This window comes from Boleophthalmus pectinirostris, unplaced genomic scaffold (genome assembly GCF_026225935.1).
Source record: "Boleophthalmus pectinirostris isolate CB_2022bp ecotype Guang Dong unplaced genomic scaffold, ASM2622593v1 HiC_scaffold_22, whole genome shotgun sequence".
NCBI classification, from domain to species: Eukaryota; Metazoa; Chordata; class Actinopteri; order Gobiiformes; family Gobiidae; genus Boleophthalmus; species Boleophthalmus pectinirostris.
Window position 1 is genome coordinate 36,754,527 of NW_026571190.1, and position 23,380 is coordinate 36,777,906.

Here is a 23,380-nt window from a genome sequence, read left to right on the forward strand (position 1 = left end):
AGACTGACGGTGACGGTAAACTCCAGTCTGTCCTCCGAATGTTGTGAGAAACTGCTTTGAATTTTTAAGAGCGAATAATTAGGATGCTCGGAATGCATTAGTGAGCAATAAATTTGGACCGCTGCAAACACTAAAACAGACTGTAAATGGACATGGCTAACTCGCCGGCCGCCACATTCCAGATAGGAAGTGAACGTGTGGGCGCTACCGGCTCCATCGACTCTGGTTCCACTTGATTTTACACTGGAAAATTTGGATTTTGCCATTCTGTCTATAAAAAAATTCCTATTCCTCATGCAACTGCGGTCACGATGAGCTTCATTTGACTGGAGCTAAACGCCCAATTTATGGTCGTGCGTCAAATCGTCTTAAACTCAAATCTTGAACCCCTTCCTCAGAGCGTCTGCGTCGACCATTGTGTACCTACAACATTTTCAAACTACATGTCGAACCAACGCAGACAGAAAGGAAAGCGACGTAAACAATAAGGGCTGTGATTGGTCCGCTCTAGATCGGCTCTACAAACATTTCCGGTTCTCCGCTTTCCCGCTTTATTCGGTAAACACGAACGCCATTTTTAAATCCTAGCCTCGTAGCGTTGTGGCAGTGAATTACTTCGCGGCGCATAGACCTCGACGCAGATCCATATTGTTACCTTTCTTTTTTTTTACCTACCTGATGATTTTCACGACAGAGAAAGCGGCGACAATATTTCAATGTAAAGTCGGAGCCGGAATCGCCTCCACGCTCACTTCCTATTTGGAACACAGCGGCTAGAAGCATAGCTATGTCCATTTACAGTCTATGTTTTAGACACAACACTAGTAGGTGTTAGGGCTGTCGCAATAACCGCAAAAATGAATCATCGCGGTACTAAGAGGCCCACCGTGCTGCATGTTGGGCCACCGCGATCATCGCACGTGACCAACGAGACCCGACCCAGAGTCCTGCACGGGTCAATTCTAAGAGATCCGCACCCGCCCGGACACGTCAACATTCCACCCGTTACCGACTGTGCCCATGATAACCCAGGACTAACCCAAGACTAACCCAAGACTAACCCAGGACTAACCAAAGACTAACCCAGGACTAACCAAAGACTAATCCTAGACTAACCCAGGACTAACCCAGGACTAACCCAAGACTAACCAAAGACTAACCCAGGACTAACCCAAGACTAACCCAGTACTAACCAAGGACTAACCCAGGACTAACCCAAGACTAACCCAAGACTAACCCAAGCCTAACCCAGGACTAATCAAGGACTAATCCAAGACTAACCCAGGACTAATTCAAGACTAACCCAGGACTAACCCAGGACTAAGCAAGGACTAATCCAAAACTAACCAAGGACTAACCCAGGACTAATCAAGGACTAATCCAAGACTAACCCAGGACTAAATCAAGGACTAATCCAAGACTAACCCAGGACTAACCCAAGACTAACCCAGGACTAACCCAGGACTAACCAAGGACTAATCCAAGACTAACCCAGGACTAACCCAAGACTAACCCAAGACTAACCCAGGACTAACCCAGGACTAATCCAAGACTAACCAAGGACTAACCCAGGACTAATCAAGGACTAATCCAAGACTAACCCAGGACTAAATCAAGGACTAATCCAAGACTAACCCAGGACTAACCCAGGACTAATCAAGGACTAATCCAAGACTAACCCAGGACTAACCCAGGACTAACCCAAGACTAACCCAGGACTAAGCAAGGACTAAGCAAGGACTAACCCAAGACTAACCCCGAACTAAGGTGCGCCCACGCAGACCGTCGGGTGACCGGAGGCGAAAAGCACCGCCACAGAGCTCTGTGCTCCATGGAGTTAAGTGCAGCCGTCGCTCCATCTCACTTTGCGGACTCCTGCTGCGCTCCGCGTGCTCGTGGTTCTTTCTGTCTTAAGTCCCCGTGTACCCGACCTGGTGCAGGACTCTGACCCGACCTGGTGCAGGACTCTGACCCGACCTGGTGCAGGACTCTGACCCGACCTGGTGCAGGACTCTGACCCGACCTGGTGCAGGACTCTGACCCGACCTGGTGCAGGACTCTGACCCGACCTGGTGCAGGATTCTGACCCTGGCAGGACTCTGACCCGACCTGGTGCAGGACCCTGACCCGACCTGGTGCAGGACCCTGACCCGACTGGTGCAGACCCTGACCCGACCTGGTGCAGGACTCTGACCCGACCTGGTGCAGGACTCTGACCCGACCTGGTGCAGGACTCTGACCCGAGCTGCCACAGTGAGAGCTGGAGAGATGCAGCAGCACTTGTTCCAAAGCCAAATGTTACCAAAAAAAAAACTGTTTGGATAAATCTTTACAAATCTGGATGTGCACAACACTCTGTCTATTCGTATTGTTACTAGGGATGTAACAATTTCCAAATCTCTAGGTACAATATTATCACAGTATTCATCTCAAGGTACGATATTTATAGCGATATTTTGGAGAGGCTAATATAATTGCAGATAGGACACTTTTTTGCTTTTAAAATACCTTGACAAGATTTTGGTGTGAATTATTTCCATCATAATCCCAAGAATTCAAGTAAAAAACATATTTCTTCATGTTGTCTGCACTGAAATGAATCATGGGATATGTAGTTTCTGATGTTCATAAGCTGTTGCTGCTATAAAACCAGGAATTTAAGCAAAGAAACTTATAATTTGATATATTGTGACCGCCCACGATATTATTGTGAGACTTTTGACGATATTTCGGGTATCGTTACATCTTTTTTACCTATCTGACGACTTTCTTTCAAACAAGCCCTTTTAAAAAAAAACTTAAATATCAAATGTTCCAGCTTACACTGTCCATAAGAGCAAATTTACATTTAGTCAGCGTACGGTTCGGCGAGCCCCCACTACTCTTCTCTCTGCCCTTTAATTCATTTCTAAGTTAAAGCCTGTGTATCATTATGCGCTTGAGCTCCACTCGCCGTGACACTGCCAGAGCACCCCAGCCCCATCAGCTTAAGGCTCATATGACGATGGAGGCTCTGGTGGTGGTTGTAGCTGCAGAGGTGAGGGATTCTTGGCAGAAATTCCCCACGATTTTTATGCCAGCAGTGAAATGGAAACCTCTTCTCATTTTCCTTTCCTCTTAATCCAATGTTTTCAGGCCCCGGCCGCACCAAGGTCATTATAATCATAGCGAGTGGAAGGGAGCCAGTGACCCGCCATTACAGTAAGGTAGAGAGCCACCCAGTCACTCTGCTATTGGCTGATGAGGGAGGGGAAGAGAATGTGTGCGCAAATGTTCAAAATGCCATTTTATTTCATTGCTCTGTTTCAAATGTAGATGATGGTGGGCGGGGTGAATGGACGCCCGCTGCCCCTATACATTTAAAGGTTGCAGTCTTTATTATCAGACCGTGAATGCGTTTATCACACGCACTTACTCGTACGAATCTAAAGGACGACAATGAAGGTGAGGGACTTGGAGTAGGAGAGAGAGGCCTGTTTATTTTTCAAACATGCGGTTAGTGCGCCGTGTTTACGCCAAACTGTTCACTGAAGAGCTTCAAGAGAGATAAGGAGCAGCATTTTTCACGTGGGTTTAGACCGTAGACTGTATAAAGAAGTGTTGTTTCCCAAAGACAGTCAGGACCTTCAGGTGGGTCGCAAGAGATTTTTTTGGGGTCGCCTTGTCACGGTGTAGATCTGCAATATACAGTTCTGACACATGTTGAAACGTTAAGACATGTTTTGTATCATTTCTAATCTTTTTGTAATTATTTTATTAACTAGAAAAAGAAATGGGCTACCGTATTTTCATCACTATTAGGCGCTCTGGATTATAAGGCGCACTGTCATTAAAGGTTGTATAGAGGATTTTTAAAAATACAGCGACAGTCCTTTTTTACTCTAGAAATCACGCTTGTTTACATTAAGTTCGTGTTCAGAATTACTGTCTAGAAATAATTTAGCGACCGACGCGTCAGTTTTTAGACCCTTCGTCTGCTTCAGTCGCGCCGTCGCTGGAAGGAATCTCCAAGAATCCCCTCAGTTTGTCTTCGCTCCTTTTCTCCTTCTTCTCCTCTTCTTTCAGCGATCTCAAAAACGGACTTTCTTTTGCGGCGAACTGGTCGTGGATTCTCGTCCACCGTCGCGACAAACTTTGTGCGAATTGTGAGGAAGCGACAGTTTGAAAAAGCCTCTAAGAAGCGCCGCATAAACCACGTAATCCCCGCGCGCCGGCGAGTCAGTTACACTAAAAACGTAGGGAGTTTGATTGACAACCTAACAGCCAATAGGAAATGAGGGAGCCTCGTTTTCTATTGGCTGATGTTTATCTCGTCTCACTGCGTCCACAGTTGATAGATTTTCATAGTTTTTTTTTTTTTTGGTCATCATAATTACAAAGCTGCTTCGTCTCTGTAATGGTATTTTAAACTTTCATTGACAATTTTAAACTAAAAAAAAAAATCCTCCATACAACCTTTAAATGGTCTATTTTCGAACTTTTTTCACAAATAAACCGCACCGGACTTTAAACGAAACACAACAGCTGGATGGGTGAGTGGTTTTGTTTGTTTGTTCGTTCACGGTGACTCTGGGCTTTGTTCAGTTGTGGCGTGTAGGGAGGGTGTGTCTGGGACCAACTGGATTGTCGGCGTGTTCGCAGTGACTCAGTTGTTCAGTCGTGTCTAGAAGCGGCACGTTGCACTCGCTTTTTCGGTTCGTTCCTCAGTTCCGTTCCTCGTCGGCGTGGAGTGATGAGTGTGGCTGCGGGTGTTTGTCGTGGCTTTGTAGTTTACTGAAGTCGCGCTGTGACAACCGAGTGGATTCGTTTATAGGGCGCTCTGGATTGTAGGGGCGTGCAGTCATTTTTTGATGGGGTTAGAGGCTTAAGAGCTCACCCTATAGTGTGTAAAATACGGTACAGTTAATGTCCAAATAGGAGACTAATGGATACCTTCTATTGCTGCTTCAATTACTGGTTTTCATTGTTTAAAACTTGAGTAAAAGAGAGACACAATCACTCAGTCAACAATAAAATATCCTCATTAATGTTCAATAATGCTCAAATCCAACTTTATTTTGTGATTTACGAATAATGTCTATTGACTTGGGTCGCGAAGGTTTGTGACTAATGATAATATGGGTCCCCAGAAAAAAGTTTGGAGAAACACAAATCTGGGAAAGTGTGACGTCACCCACAGTGTTCAACTCCAGTCAAATGAAGCTCACTGAGGCTGCCAGTTATAGGGATGAATTTGGAGCAAGGTTTCATATTTTATTTACGTACAAAATAGCTGAATAAAAACTCTGGGATCATGTAGAGCAAATTTTAAACAAAATGAAAATTTTAAGGCCAAAATGACGAGGCTCACAGCAGCAGTTACAGAAACAGGGACGACAATTTTTCAATGTAAAGTCAATTGGAAACGATGCTCACTTCACTATGGTTTATGGTTTTAGACACATCATTAGTTGGGGTGTGCAAAAATAATGAAAAATTTATATATAGTTTTGTTTAATTTGATGATACAGTATCAATATCCTGGGCTGCTGTATCGACATATCTCCAAGAGTATTTTTAGGTCTATTTTGCTAAATTATTTTGTGTAAGAGTTACAATTGTGTTGACATTTTCACTGTTTTGACGAGTAAAATTGGTGTTTTTCATGTTCACTTTGCACAAACTCAGTGGACTTAGTAGAGTTTTAGTATCACAGCCATGATTTAGCTTTTGTTTTTCACTGAATCATAATGAATCGAAAGTGCACTGTATCGAAAAACGCATCGTATCGTGGCCTATGTATCGAGGTATGTATTGTATCGGCAACTTCTTAATGATACCCAGCCCTAGTCACTATTACGAGTCAGATCTGTGGTGAAGAGATCCATGTAAAAAAATAAATTAATAAAAATAAATATTTGAATAAATGAAAGATACTACCACAACTGTAAATTAAGTATCATTCTGTAAACAAGGGCCAAAACTGAAAAAACGTAATTCAAAAATTCAAATTAGTCATTTGTTATTCTTTTTTTTTTTTTTTAAAGCATGAAAACACCTTTAAATTCTCAGACGAACATTAAAACGGCGGGTAAGATTAATGCCTTACTGTGGAATAACTTTTCAGGCAAAGCAACAAGAAAAACAAGTCGAAATACTTTTACATTTCTTTTCATAAAAAAGTGAACAATGTCACAAAATCAGACATTCACATCCAGCTTTTAAGAACCACTCTCCCTTTTTCAAATCAAAAGCTGGTAAAAATTAGAGTTAAACGAAAACAACTGGACTTATTAACTTACTGGATGTCAAAAATTTGCATCAATTAATTAAAGCCAAATAGATTTTCTGGTTTAGTCACCGCTTCAAAACTCCTAACGGCAAAACAATATTTTTCAGGTATTACAAACACAAAACCCTGTTACAATTTGTTTTCTATTTATTCAAAATATTTTGTCTGACTACTGCACGTCTACCAAGCTGTGATTTTTAAATAACTGTTCCAACAAACTTTCTTTCTCACTCTAATCCTAAACTTGTGAGAAAATGTTAAAATCAAGCCTTTTTTTTTTTTTTTTTTCAACTCTAATTGAGTGTAAAAAGTCAACAGGGCTGTACAAACAATAACACCGCTCAAGGTCATAAAGTATGGCACTTTTCATTGTGGCACCAAAGGTCATGTTTACTTGTCAGAGTGAAGGCGCCATACTGTACAGCGACCTCCGCGGACGCTTATGTACCCAGCCACACGCGCCAACCAAGACACACACATGCCCACGGGTTGCTTGGTCTCCACACGGGCACGCTCTTAAAGGTGCACTACGTAACTTTTGTACGACGAGTATGACATTAAACTTGATTATTATTTAACTACAGATGATTTGTTTTTAGAATTCACCACTACCTTGTAAAATATGTATTCTACTGGAATCGTCCCACCTTTCCACAGATCGGACCTGTAAATTGGCTTGGTGTTTCCAGGCAAAGCAGTGACATCTCCACGGTAACGGACTCTCCACCCGGAAAGTTACACAGTGCCACCTAGTGCCTCCGCTCAATTTCATTTCTCTCCAGTGACTCGGTCAGGAATCAGAATACATTAAAACAGACAAGTCAAACTCAGGCCCGGGGGCCAAATTTGGCCCACAATATGATTATATTTGGCCCACATGATCATATCAAATATGTATTAGAACTGGCCCGCTGGCTTCAGATAGACTATAGACACATTATTTATTTAAAATGTTGTTATTATTTTATATTTTGCTTGTTATGGATTCAATGTTTAAGCAAAACTATTATTAAGCATTTATTTTAAAAGAAAAGGTTTAACATTACATATCTTGAAAGAAGAGAAAAAATGCAGATGTTGCTGAAAATTTTCAATAAATATTTAGTTTGGCCCATGACATAGTGTCAGTTTTAAAATTTTGGCCTCTGTGAATTTCAGTTTGACACCCCTGCACTAGACGGTTCGCAAAATACCCCGGAAGTGCGAGTTCGGGCACCAGCCAATCAGCAAAGAACCATACGTTCTGTGTTGTCAACGAGATCGAGATCGAGGATTTAAAGCCGCCACAAAGAGAATGTTTGGTGAATTTTATCAAGGGGAAAGACGTTATTGCCCTTCTTCCTACGGGATTTGAGAAAAGCTTAATATACCAGTCACAAACAAACAGCAGCGATTGGTTAAATGAAAAACAGTACCCGCCTACTGTTGAGTGAACAAATTCTAATGCTGCGAGGTCAGACGGTTTCTACGAAGTGAAACCAGCTGATGAATCAGGCTACCTTTGAGGCTCATTTATGCTACACTTTCATTCGTAAAGAGATCCATGTTCCAAGCATCGTAACCATCACTGCATTTACACGTCCAAATGTTTTTAATGTCAAGGCTGCATTCTCTTAAACAACCACTAGAGGTGTTTGAGAATTGACCATAATGGACGAAAAAGAGCGACAAATAAACACATAAAAACAGGAAGTGAACATGGGGGCATTTCCGGCTCCACTGACTCTGACTCCAATTGACTTAACACTTGAAAAATTGCTGCTGTGAGCGTCGCCGTTTTGGTCTTAAAACGTCCGTATTATCTCTCGAGGTGTGGGAAGCATTAGTTTGTTTTGCAGCTGGTTCTCGTCACTGACAACAGCTTCCACTCTTTAGTTGTGTTCACTACCGTCCCCGGTGTCCAGCTCTTGTACGGCTCCGTTGCTAAGATTCCACATGTTCTGAAAAGTCGGACCGAACGATGGGCAGAACAATGCAGAGGACGGACAGAAGCCTCTATGCATATCTGTTACGGGTGGAAAGAGAAGTAATTTCCACAAGACAAGACGAGACATGTTCATTTTGACTCATTTTTTACCTTAACTTTTTGGATTCTTTACAATATACATTTTTACTAATTAACTTTCAATACAGTAGGAGATGTTTTTACCTTGTTAAAGCTGAAACATGTCAACAAAGTGCATGTCAACTTCTGTATTGTCTTTAAAAAGAACGAAAGTTTATTCCACAAGACAAACCCGAGACATGAGATTGGGTCCACAAGAACGAAACAAAACGACACGTTGACTTTATTTATAATTAGGGATGTAACAATAACTAAAATATCATGATATTGTATCGTCAAAAGTCTCACAATAATATCGTGGGCTGTCACAATATATCGAAGTTCAAGTTACTTTGCTTAAATTCATGGTTTTATAGTAGCAACAGCTTATAAACATCGGGAACTACATATCCCATGATTCATTTCAGCGCAGAAAACATGAAGAAATATGTTTTTACTTGAATTCTTGGGATTATGATGGAAATAATTCATACCAAAATCTTGTCAAGGTATTTTAAAAGCAAAAAAGTGTCCCATCTACAATTAAATTAGCCTCTTCAAAATATCGCAATAAATATCGTACCGTGAGCTGCATATCGTGATAATATCGTACCGTGAGATTTGGATATTGTTAAAACCCTATTTATAATAAATTGTGCAATTCAGATCACAATTTTGACCTCACCATTAATTTACTTTTTCAAATATTTTTGCTGTCATTCATACAGTGTTTTTTTAACTAAAGCTTTTCAAAATGTGCAACTCTCCACCCCTTTTTTGTTAGCAGTAGAAGTAGTAGTAGTAGTAGTTTGAGTAACACTTTATTATTAGACTGTCTACATCTCCAAATGTGATCATGTGGAATTTAAAAATCACAAGATAATTTTTAATAATAATAATAAGTAATATATTATATCTATATAACGCATTACAGAACACATCAAATCAGTCAGGGTTGGGTATCATTAAGAAGTTGCCGATACGATACATATCTTGATACAGTGAGCTTTCGATTCGATACGATATATTTCAAATTGATTCGATACGGTTCAGTAAAAAATAAAGGCTAAATCATGTCTGTGAAACTAAAAATCTTTGATAAACCACTTCCTGTGCGAAGTTCATATGAAAAACACCCATTTTAAAAATCATCAAAACAGTGAAAATGTTAAATGTTTTGCATAAAAGAGCTTCCTTCATCTGAACAAATAACAAAACTGTAGCTCTGTAACAAAATAATTAGTAAAATATACCAAAAAAAACACTCTTGGCGATATATCGATACTGTATCATCACATTAAACGATACGATATATTGATATTTTGATATTTTTGCACACTCCTACAAAAAAGCAATAAGCAAATAATAAAATTTTCATCTAGTCGCAATTTTGTCTCGCGAGATCTTGTCCCAGATCTAATTTTCTGGTTTTCAGATGATTGAAATGAAACAGAAAAAACACGCCAAAGTTCTCGTAGAAGCGCAAACGCATCGAGCAGCAACTTAAAAGTGAAAAAAAAAAAAAAAACACAGCACACTCAGATGACTAATGTCCAAGTGCGTTTTTTTTGAACGAGTATGACATTATCACATTCCAGAATCCGAAAAAACACCTGTAAAATACCTGTATGCATCCAGAACGTCGAACAGAAATGAGCCTTAAAACCGTGCCAAGCTCTGTGCCAGGCCGGTGCCACAGACAATCGGACGGCGGGCAGCAGGCCACAAGAGCCATACATCCAGGTCTGCAGATAAAGCACCCCCAGCTTTAGAGCGTGTGTATTAGCTTGGCCTTTCTCGCCGCAGATGAAGAGATCCGAAGCTCGATATTGTGCTTTTCGGGGTTTGGCACGGCGCTCGGGTGTTGTTGGCTGAATAATAAAAGCACACAGACTGACAGCGAATGGCATGAGGTGACACTTCCATTCTAGAGTGGGAAGATTCAAAACAAAGCGCAAAAAGCTTCTGACAAATTCATACTTTTGGGTGACAGTTTGTTGACTTGAGGACGGAAGCGAGTCCAAAATCAGAGCGGAGGCTTGGGTCTAAAGCTGGAGCGCACACACAGCCCCTGCTCTTCTACTGAGCCCGCAGGATTCACAGTGGAGACGGAGCAGCCAAAATTTTGACTTTTTAGCGTATCGGGCTTAAAGTGCCTAGATTGCGCCATTTTCTGATCTTTGTTATAATATTTCCCCATGAAAACAGAGCTGGAGTTGTGTTTTGTTTCATTCACAATCCTGCATATTTAGACTTCTTAAGGTTCTTCTCGCAAACAAAAACAAAAAAACAACAACTCTGTTCTATCTTGTGACGCCATGTGGTAATACAGGAAGTGCTCCACTGTGTTTTTAAACTCCATACACCTTCACTAGAATCATCATTATCATATCATTGTTGCACTGTCTTCCTATGTCCTCTTCTATTTTATTACTTTTTGTTTATTTTATCTTGACTTTTACATTTACATTTATATAATTATGCTTTATTTACACCTGTCTCTTGCTCTTTTTTGCAACTTATTTAGAATTTATTATCACTAATAGCTTCATCCACCAGGTTGTTAGGATGTAGCCTGATTTGTCAGACGGTTTCATTTCGTGGAAACCGTCTGACCTCGCAGCATTAGGATTCGTTCGCTCAAAAGTAGGTGGGTACTTTTTTCATTTAACCAATCGCTGCTATTTGGTCGTGACGTATGTAATGCGCCGCTAACGGGGATAACTTGTATATTAAGCTTTTCCCAAAAAGGAAGAAGGGCAATAACAACTTTCCCCTTGATAAAATTCACCAAACATTCTCTTTGTTCCGGCTTTAAATCCTCGATCTCTGGAATCGTTGACAACATTGAATGCATGGCTCTTCGCTGATTGGCTGGTGCCCGAACTCGCACTTCCGAGGTTTTTGCGAACCGTCTAGTGTATTCTGATTCCTGATGTAGTCGCTGGAGAGAAATTAAATTAAGCGGAGGCACTAGGTTATGCCAGCCTGGTCTGTTAGGATGCTGAACTCTCTCCCCTCTCTGACCACCAGGGGGCCAGGGAGTTATGAATCTGCGCCTCCCTAAAGAAGAACTTTGGACTTTTCCTTTTATTTGTATTTAATTTAGAAGATGGAGAGTGAGAACGTAATTTAAAGTTTTCGAAATGTGACAAACGTTTTTGAATTTAATTACCATTTATATTTTTTACTCTGCTGTGTCCAAATAATTTCCCTTGTGGATCAATAAAGTTTGTCTAAGTCCAAGTCTAATTTGGATGATTTCAGTTCTGGACTTGCCAATCTCTTCTGAACTAAAGGTAAAAAAGTCGGCTGTGATCTAGAAAACTACCTCTTCGTGACATCACAAGGTGGAACAGGGCATTTTGAGCTTTGGAGATACAGACAGACTACTGGTGATAATAAAAAATGACTCAAACATGTGTGAATCAAACAAAAAACAAAACTCCATGTCTGTTTTTGATGAAGTAACAACATTCTAACTAAAATAAAGCTCACAATAGTCGATTTTGCGTAATATAGGACTAAATTTCCAGCACAGTCCGATATTTTGTTTTGGTCAATCTAAAAAAATACACACATTTAGCTCTCTGAAAGGTTTATGGTTTTAAAAAAGGGTGTTGCAGTAAATTTAAATGACATAAATTTGGAAAAATAATCAAAATCAGTCTTGTATAGCAGCTCAAAAATATCGGCCATCAGCTGCTTTGTATTCTAAACAGTCGGAATCGAAAAAACAAATATTTGTCGATGTCTAATTCACAGTGAGGGAGTTTGTTACAGCTCAATTATAACGGAGTTTAAAGTGCATTATGACAGGTCAGAATGCTCATTTTGCCGAAGTGAAGATTGTAATTAAAAATCGTACCCGGTTTTACTCTCATTTCATTTTACTCCTCGTTTTGTTTGCCTGGTCGGACATGAGCAGCAGATGTGCCGTGACAGGCGTAGAAGTACTTCCACAAATGTTACCCGGCAACCGTTCTGTAAACACGGGCCAAAACTTGTCTAAAATGCAAAGTAGTTATTATTTGAGGATTAAAAATATACGCAAACGCATTTATATTCTTAGATGAAGTTAAAACGGTCAGAAAAATGCGGTTCCTGCGCTCTGTAATCTCAAAGTTGGAAGGTTTTTTTTTGTTAATGTTATATGCAAATGGTTTCCTTTTTGGATGTCAGCACAGCTTCCCGAGTCATTTTCAACTTTTTTAATTAAAGAAACAAGAAATAACTCACTTCAAATAAAGGAGAAAGAGTGTGGGAAAATAAATAATACAAAGAAACTACTGTAAGACATTGAACAAAACTGACTCAGCCTGTCATGGGTCGGTCAGTCATGAGATTCGATATAGTTTTTCTGCATACAACCCTTTTCCACGACACTCTTACATACAACAACAACACCACAACTGGTTTTATCTGTTGCCATGAAGTTCCAATGAAAATTCCAGTTCCAGCTACAACTATTTACGATCATTGCTCATTCATGGCTTGGAAAATAAAAAAAATAATTTGAAGAAAGCTACAGTACGTCCATCACGCATTCATGTTTGTTTACGCTGATTTATGTTTTAAAGTTGTGTTTTTAGGCTCATTATTATTAGTTTGTTATGACCATAAATGAAAAAAAAAAAAAAAAAACTGACATTGATCATTCTTGTTTTGCTTATTTTGTACGATCATACAAACGATTTAACTTCTGTGCTTTCGTTAACATTATTATTAGTTTGTACAGTAAAATTAGGGATAAAATAACCAAAATATCGTGATATCGTATCGTCAAAAGTCTCACAATAATATCGTGGGCCGTCACAATATATCGAATCACAAGTTTCTTCGCTTAAATGCATCGTTTTATAGTAGAAACAGCTTATAAACATCAGAAACTACATTTCCCATGATGCATTTCAGCACAGACAACATGAAGAAATATGTTTTTTACTTGAATTCTTGGGATTGTGACGGAAATAATTCACACTAAAATCTTGTCAAGGTATTTTAAAAGCAAAAAAGTGTCCCATTCACTAAAATATCGCAATAAATATCGTACCGTGAGATGAATATCGTGATAATATCGTACCGAGAGATTTGGATATCGTTACATCCCTAAGTACAATACAAGAAAAAAAAATGAGTGAATGAACGTTTATTTGGACAGTAATACATAGAACATGCATAGAGAACGTAAATACATAGATATAACACATAAAGTAAATATTTATTTTCTGTAATAAGCGAAAATAAATGTTACGCATAATTTACTTGTGTCCGAAAAAGGAGTGGGAGGAAGTAAAAACTTATTTAACCCCACCCCTTTTTTCTACTGTCCCAAATTAACCAAAAAATAATAAAAAATTGGGTTAAAACGATATTTAGTATGCATAGTATGTCATTTATTTTGCTATATGTAAATAATTGTAAAGTTTCGTGACCAATGAAGGTGACTAATACGACTGTACGAAAAAAATCGATTCAGTGATATATCGTGATTCTTCAATGCGCAATTTTCAGTCGATTAGTTGTTAGTTACTGTCACTGTTCTCGTGATTTTAAAATGTAATCAATTATATTTCATACAATCGTGTTCTCTTGAAGGTGTATTTGACTGTATTATTAGAAGTAATTATCGATAAATCGCAATATCTCATCCACTGTTTCAGTATCGGGATATATTAGGGTTGGGTATCGTTAAGAAGTTACCGATACGATACATTCCTCGATACAGTGCACTTTCAATTCGATTCGATATATTTCAAATCGATTCGGTTCTATAAAAAATAAAGGTTAAATCATGACTGTGACACTAAAAGTCTTTGTTAAACCACTTCTTGTGCAAAGTTCATATGAAACACAAACATTTTAATCATCAAAACTGTGAAAATGTCAAATGTGTCACATAAATTTGTTTTTTTTTCACTGAACAAGCAAGAAAAACAAAAATAATTTAGTAAAATACACAAATAATAATATATAATGACTATATATCGATACAGCAGCCCACGATATCGATACTGTATCATCACGTTAAACGATACGATATTGATATTTTGATATTTTTGCACACCCCTAGGATATATCGTGATATACTGAATCGTGACGTGCGAATCGTGATAAGTATCGTATCGTCAGACTCAAGGCAATGCACACCCCTAATGATTATCGTTTCTCTCTTGGCACAAACTCTCAAACAGAAAACACTCTGTTCCACCTTGTGATGTCATGTCATGTGGTCATACAGGAAGTGCTCCACTGGGTTTTAAACTCTATACAACTTTTCTAGAATCATTTGGGTAATTTCAGTTATTTCTTGGGATGTAACGATATCCAAATCTCACAATACGATACTATCACGATATGCATCTCACGGTACGATATTTGTTGCGATATTTTGAAGAGGAGAATATGACTCTAGATGGGACAGAAAAACAGTATTGTAACAGTTAAAGGGCTCATTTTACTCTGTTTTCTGTTCTATGTTACGCTTTTTTTTCCATCACAAACATACGTAGTAATCTCTCGGTACGATATTATCACGATATGCATCTCACGGTACGATATTTATTGCGATATTTTGTAGAGGAGACACTTTTTTGCTTTTAAAATACCTTGACAAGATTTTGGTGTGAATTTTTCCATCCTAATCTCAAAAATTCAAGTAAAAAACATATTTCTTTGTGTTTTCTGCGCTGAAATGCATCATGGGATATGTAGTTTCTGATGTTTATCAGCTGTTTCTGCTTTAAAACCATGTATTTAAGCAAAGGAACTTGTAATTCGATATTTTTGTGATGGTCCACGATATTATTGTGAGACTTTTGACGATACGATATCACGATATTTTGGGTTACTGTTACATCCGTAGTTCTTTCAGTACCTGTAGTAGCTGTTAACTTGAAAACTATTGCTTTATGACAACAAAACAGAGCATTTTGAGCTTTGGAGATGTAGACAAACTAATAATTAAGACTTATTCAAACATGTGAACGAAATTAAATGCAACTCTAGGTTTGTTTTTGAGGAAATAACAATATTCTAACATGTCTAGAGTCAATAATGCGTAATATGAGCCCGTCAATATAGACATTGGCCAGGTGTAACTGCAGCTATTCAAAAATAAAACCACACAAAACAGGAATTGATCTCATATTTCACTGTTTACACTTCTCATTTGTGAGAGCTGAAACCGAGTCCTTAATATCTATTACGTTACATTACAAGCTTTTATAGAATGTTTACAAAAGATTAGCCTTGCCGCAGAAGGCCTACCCGCGGTCACCAAATTACCGACATTTATTAAGCAGAAACGAAAATAACTTTTGGCTAATTTTCCACCTGAGTCACAGCCGGACACTCAAGCTATTCATATTTGAGCTCCGTTTGTCATCGTATCCTACACAATGAGTCACATCAAATGGCCGAAACAGGACGGCTTATTTGAAATTCAAATTGATCTATAGGCCCTATCTACTGTATGCCCTTATAAGCACAGAAGAAGAAGAAGAAGCGGAGTGAAGCGTCAGTGAAACATGTGAGGTTTAATCTGGGTAAGATAATTGTGAAAAGCATTGATATACGATATTGTGAGAGTATTTTTGGTGTATTTTACGAAATTTTGTTAAACCATGACAATTTAGTTGTTTGTTAGGGCAAGGAAACTCATTTATGCAACATATTTGACATTTTCACTCTTTTTTTAGGACTAAAATGTTCACGTTTCATGTATTTTACGAAATTATTTTGTTAAACCACGACAATTTTGTTGTTTGTTAGGGCAAGGAAACTCATTTATGCAACACATTTGACATTTTTACTCTTTTTTAGGCCTAAAATGTTCACGTTTCATGTATTTTACGAAATTATTTTGTTAAACTAAGTCAATTATTTGTTTGTTTGGTGCAAGGAAACTCATTTATGTGACACATTTGATATTTTCACACTTTTTTAGGACTAAAATGTTCATGTTTCATATGAACTTTGCACAAGAAGTGGTTTAACAAGCACGTTTAGTATCACAGCCATGATTTAGCCTTTATTTTTTACTGAATCATATCAAATTTAAATATCAGTGAAACACGTGACGCTTTTCTTGGTCTAATCTGGGTAAGATAATTATGAAATGTACTGATATACAATATTGTTTAATGTGACGATAAAGTATCGATATCGTGGGAGTATTTTTTATGAAATTATTTAGTTAAACCATGATAATTTCGTTGTTTGTTTAGTGGAAGGAAACTCATTTATGCAACACATTTGACATTTTCACTCTTTTTTTTAGGACTAAAATGTTCACGTTTCATGTATTTTATGAAATTATTGTGTCAAACCACATACATTTTTTAGTTTTTTAGTAAAAGGAAACTCATTTATGCAACACATTTGACGTTTTCACTCTTTTTTAGGACTAAAATGTTCACGTTTCATATGAAGTTTGCACAATAAGTGGTTTAACAAACACATTTAGTATCACAGCCATGATTTAACCTTTACTTTTTATTGAACGTGACGCTTTTCTTGGTCTAATCTGGGTAAAATAATTGCATTGATATATTGAAATGCATTGATATAGGATATTGTTTAATGTGATTGAACAGTATCGATATCGTGGGAGTATTTTTTGGTGTATTTTACAAAATTATTTAGTTAAACCATGACCATTTTGTTGTTTGTTAGTGCAAAGAAACTCATTTATGCAACACATTTGACATTTTCACTCTTTTTTAGGACTAAAATGTTCACGTTTCATATGAACTTTGCACAATAAGTGGTTTAACAAAGACGTGCCATGATTTAGTCTTTACTTTTTACTGAACCATATTGAATTTAAACATCAGTGAAACAAGTGACGCTTTTCTTGGTCTAATCTGGGTAAGATAATTGTAAAATGTAATTAAAAACTTACCCAGTTTTACTCTCATTTCATTTCACTCATCGTTTTTGTTTCCTGGTGAGGCCAAAACTTGTCTAAACCGCAAAGTAGTTATTATTTGAGGACTAAAAATACACAGAAATACATTTATATTCTTAAATGATGTTAAAACTGTGAGAAAAATGTGTTTTTGCGTCGCATAATCTCAAAGTTTGAACGGCGTTTTGTTAAAATTACACGTAAATGGTTTCCTTTTTCGTACTCAGCACTGCTCACTCTAATTAGTAAACATGTGTAGATCATTATTTGACGTTTTGTTTGTTGTAAATAGAATTGACTTCCTGTTCAAAATTGCAGAAATGAGTCGTCCCTCTTCTTCAGAATCAGATTTCACCGTGATAAACTGTAGATTTAAAAAAAAAAGACTTGTTTTTATTATTGAAATGACTAAATCAGTGTTTTTTGTTACGTTCAGGAGACTATGGGAGCTTCTTAAGTCTAAAAACTAACCTTGACTATATATTTGCAAAACGAAATCGCAAATAGTTTTGTCATAAACTAAAAGTAAACTAAAAAAGGGCCCATATTGTGTCATTTTCTGATCTGTGTTATGTAGTTTCCTCATCACAAACAGACCTGGAGTTGTGTTTTTGCTTCATTTACACAAAAAAACGCATATTCTGAGCTCTTCTCGCAAACCGAAAACACTCTGTTCCACCTTGTGACGTCATGTGGTGATACAGCAAGTGCTCCACTGTGTTTTAAACTCCGTACAGCTTCTTTACTTGAATAATTTGGATGATTTCAGCTCTGGAATTGCCAACTACAGAACAAAAACATATAAAAAAGGTAGATGTTAACTTGAAAACTACTGCTCCGTGACAACACAAGGTGGAACAGAGCGTTTTGAGCTTAAGAGATGTAGACAAACTAAAAAAAACACAAATCCTAGTGTGTTTTTGAGGAGGTTGTGGCACTAAAACACATCTTAAGACTCGACAAGGATCCATTTTGTGTAATACGACTGCTTAAGGATTAAATAAAAGCTGTAAGTGACATTTATACTCCACGAATTGAACGAGATTAAACTACTAAAATAAAAAAAATACGTACTGGCACTGTTAATCTTAACCAACGCTCCGACGTGACCCGGGAGGCGGGGACAGGGGGTAAGATCTGTTAGGTGAAAACTGCTCTTTTTAAACGCACTCAAATCACAAACGCCGGACGTCGCAGGATCTCTCCATCAATCAAAACGCAACCCGGAAAGTTAACGACGAGAGAACGCGATTATAACACGGTCGAAAGCTTTTTATAGGCTAATTTCCCCGCTTTAAGAAGAAGTTGGAAATGCTCTGACTAGGCCTGTATGAAAAGACTATAACGCGCATTTGTACAGGAGGAAATATTAACCGCAAAATGGATTATAAGGGGTTTTTAAGTAGCATGTTAATGGCATTCTCTGTGCAAATGCTCGTATCTCTCCATCGGCTCGCTCACTCACAAAGACGCCGTACTAACAGTCACTCAGTGCCACCCAGAGTCACCCTATGCCCACCTCTGTGCCTTCAAGCAAGCGATGCAATTTCTCAAGTTCACTTTTAGGTCAGACGCCAAAACAGCTGAAATTAACACCACAAAATGCCAACCAGGACACGGCGTTGGTTGTTACAATAAAAAAAAAAAACGAATAACACATGACGATTGATTTGTCAGGAAAGCAAACAGAAGAAAGAAAAAAAAAAAAAAGAGAAGAGCTGCTCGTTCCCTCGGACACCTTTTTGACTTTAAGTGAGGGGACGGTGTTGGAAGATATTTTGATCGAGCCCGGGTTCGCTCTGGCGTGCTCTCCTGTGACATTTAGCACACGCAAAAGACGCTGTCATGAGATAAATGTATCAGGAGCTGGTTTATTTAAAGATGAATCACCGTTTTTTTTTCTTTTTTTAATTATTCAGAGCATTTGCATTCCAATATGACTAATGGAGTGGGGTGCTTGCGTGTGTACAGGGTATTAAAAAAAAATACATCAAGAGCAAAAAATGTCACTCAGATAATTCCTTTAGTAATTTACTTGTCATTGCCCACAAGAAGGAATCCTCTAGTGGCGGGGAAATGGAAGTGCTCCGGTTCATTATGAGGACTGATAAAGGCACAATGCGAAGATAGCGAGGGTCAAATGTACCAAAGTAAACTCACCTCCGACTAAAAGAAACTACTACGCGGTGAATATGAGGAAAGATCGCGTCCGGGGAGGTGATTTAGGGGGTGCGTGGCGGTGTTTTACTGTGGCTTTTCTTTTTCCAAGCGCGTTATTGATCGGAGTCTGTCTGCAATGAATGGCTGCAAAGGGGAAGGGGGAAAAACCCTGAACTTCAGGTGACCGACCATGGCTCTGACACAGCCTGCATGCAGACGGGGAGGGGTGCAGAAAAACACACAGGCTCCTTTAGGGCTACACTTTAAAAAGTCGACGACAAACAGGCGCGTAAAAACATGTTTCCGCGCACAGAAGCAGCGAAACTACGAGACCCAAAGTTGCAAATATAAAGCGGATGAAATGAAGTTTAGCCCGCGTTGCTAGATAGCGCTAGTGCTAACGAGGAACACTGGGAGATCGGGGGAGCCAGACTCTGGCTTGTCTGATCCGGCTGACCCTTCATTTTATTGCGGCCAGACTCCCAGAACCTCCCCTTTCTACCCGAAAGCGACCGAGCAAAGGCGAGCACATTACCGACACCGCTGTGCTGTGGTTCCTCTCACACATGACCGACACATATGCCCACTGACCACGGGCTTTAGCGGAACCGGACCTCCGCCGATTCTACTCTTAATAAAGAAGCCACGTATCATTTATCCACTCAGTGCCTCGCTAACATTACCCATCGCCAACAACATGGCTGCCTCGCTCGGACCTAAAAAGGGAGAAATAACCTACGCCGAGTCTTTTGTCTGTTTCACCTCTTTAACCCTAAACTACTGCGCAAAACACACGGAGAGCGGTAAAAATGCACAAATCGACAGAAGGACTTACGTGAAGGCAGGCGCTTGGGTTGCTCCTGCTTCCTCCTTGGCATTTTCCCCCGTTTTTAATCACATTCTCGTCCTTGTTTAGGGATAAGAAGAAAAAAGGTTTTTCCCATTGAGACTGGAGGCGCCCGTGATGGCAGGGACTTGGTCGTGCACCTGGCTTTGCTCGGTTTAAAGTGTATTGTTGGGGAATGGGCACAGAGCGGAGGAGGCGCCGCTGTTGTTGTTGCCGTGTCTTGACTATGGCTGCTCTCGGTGCAAGTGTGTCTCCGAGCCCCTAACTAACACTAATGCAGGGATCAAAGGGCAGCAACAGCAGAGCAGGCACACGCGCGCACGCACACCGCGCACACACTCACGCATACTCGCAGCCGCACGCGCTCTCCCTCTCGCTCGCTCGCACGCTCGCACACACACACACACACGCGGGCACGCACGCACGCACGCAAACGCAAACGCACTCCTGCTCGCCCCCGACAGTGGCGCACGGACAAGGTGCCCCCGAGCTTTCAGGGTGTATTGCCGAACACGAAATGGATTTGAAAAAGCGTAATTCGGCGCAGGGACCATATTGATGGAGTCAAATTACATTCCGCCCGGCTGATTTATTTGTCTGCGGAAACTGTACCACCCTGACGCACGCATTTTACAGCGTGTATGCAAATGAACAGGTGAAAATAGACACGATATTTATGATACGTGCGGTGTGGAATCCAGACCAGCTTCAAATGCGTTACTTTGATGGACAAATAATAAACTGCTTTTCGCGGAACATTTTTGAGATAAAGTACTTTTAAAAGTTTAGTTCAACATTACGAGGTGCAAAAATATAAAAAGAAAATGTTGATACACGATATTGTTTAATGTTATGATGCTGTATTGATATATCTCCAAGGGTATTTTTGGTACATCTTACATTTTTTACGTTTTGTTGTTTGTTTAGAGCAAGAATCTTCAACATTTTTTCCTCTGGTGAGCTACTTTTACAAAATAAAAATGCCATAAAGCTACTTATTTTAACAGCTACAACAAATGTAGTGTACATAAGAGCCACATCCTTAGATTAGAGACAGTGTATAGATAAAATATAAACTATTATTCATTTATTAGTGCACAAACCTGTGCATTAATATAATTAATAAGGATTTAAAAATAACAGAAATATTGTTATATCGTATCGTCAAGTTCTCGCGATAATATCACAATATATCGAATTACAAGTCTCTTTGCATAAATTAAGAGTTATGGTGCAGCAAAAGCTAAAAAAAGACAGAGGGAACTACATAGACCATGATCCTTTGCTCCATTTCAGTGTGACGAAAGAAATAACAGAAAGAAAGAAGAAATAAGAGTTCTAAGCACTTTTAAATCTTAGATCTTTGTCTCATTTTAAGAGGAAAAAGAAGCAGTTTTGTTCACAGTCTCCACAAAATATCACAACAAATATCGTACCGAGAGATTGGAATATCGTTACATCTCTAATCATGAGCCTCCCCACTGTTATTTTATTATTTATAGATTGTGCACGACCAGAGATGTGCGAACTGAATTACCCTTTGGGATTAATAAAGTTGTTGATTGATTGATTGATTGTTTGATTGATATCGTGATCTTTCCCACGGTATCGCAATAAATATCGAGTCAAATTACATTCCGCCCGGCTGATTTATTTGTCTGCGGAAACTGTACCACCGCATTTTACAGCGTGTATGCAAATGAACGAGTGAAAATAGACACGATATTTATGATACGTGCGGTGTGGAATTCAGACCAGCTTCTGAAGTACTTTTAAAAGTTTAGTTTAACATTACGAGGTACAAAAATATAAAAAATATTGATACACAATATTGTTTAATGTCATGATGCTCGATCGATTTATCTCCGAGAGTATTTTTGGTACATTTTACTAAATTATTTTGTTAAAGCACGACTTGTTGACGTTTTGTTGTGTGTTTAGAGCAAGAATCTTCAACATTTTTTCCTCTGGTGAGCTACTTTTACAAAACAAAAATGCCAAAAAGCTACTTATTTTAACAGCTACAAGAAATGTAGTGTACATAAGGGCCACATCCTTAGATTAGAGACAGTGTATAGATAAAATATAAACTATTATTCATTTATTAGTGCACAAACCTGTGCATTAATATAATTAATAAGGATTTAAAAATAACAGAAATATTGTTATATCGTATCGTCAAGTTCTCGCGATAATATCACAATATATCGAATTACAAGTCTCTTTGCATAAATTAAGAGTTATGGTGCAGCAAAAGCTAAAAAAAAAAGACAGAGGGAACTACATAGACCATGATCCTTTGCTCCATTTCAGTGTGAAGAAAGAAATAACAGAAAGAAAGAAGAAATAAGAGTTCTAAGCACTTTTAAATCTCAGATCTTTGTCTCATTTTAAGAGGAAAAAGAAGCAGTTTTGTTCACAGTCTCCACAAAATATCACAACAAATATCGTACCGTGAGATGATTGAATATATCGTTACATCTCTAATCATGAGCCTCCCCACTGTTATTTTATTATTTATAGATTGTGCACGACCAGAGATGTGCGAACTGAATTACCCTTTGGGATTAATAAAGTTGTTGATTGATTGATTGTTTGATTGATATCGTGATCTTTCCCACGGTATCGCAATAAATATCGAGTCAAATTACATTCCGCCCGGCTGATTTATTTGTCTGCGGAAACTGTACCACCGCATTTTACAGCGTGTATGCAAATGAACGAGTGAAAATAGACACGATATTTATGATACGTGCGGTGTGGAATTCAGACCAGCTTCTGAAGTACTTTTAAAAGTTTAGTTTAACATTACGAGGTACAAAAATATAAAAAAATATTGATACACAATATTGTTTAATGTCATGATGCTCGATCGATTTATCTCCCAGAGTATTTTTGGTACATTTTACTAAATTATTTTGTTAAAGCACGACTTGTTGACGTTTTGTTGTGTGTTTAGAGCAAGAATCTTCAACATTTTTTCCTCTGGTGAGCTACTTTTACAAAACAAAAATGACAAAAAGCTACTTATTTTAACAGCTACAAGAAATGTAGTGTACATAAGAGCCACGACCTTAGATTAGAGACAGTCTATAGATAAAATATAAACTATTATTAATTTATTAGTGCACAAAACTTTGCATTAAT

General features: G+C 38.6%; 1 protein-coding gene across 1 annotated transcript in view; it reads right to left on the minus strand.

The window, feature by feature from the left end:
- The window catches only part of znf827 (zinc finger protein 827), a 288,642-nt gene extending 268,159 nt beyond the window's left edge, over positions 1-20,483 (minus strand). The window contains exon 1 of the mRNA XM_055158504.1: positions 20,222-20,483. Coding sequence (XP_055014479.1) covers positions 20,222-20,264 — 43 coding nt within the window. The 5' untranslated portion in view covers positions 20,265-20,483. The remainder of the gene's footprint in view (positions 1-20,221) is intronic.
- Between the last annotated feature and the right edge of the window lie 2,897 nt (positions 20,484-23,380).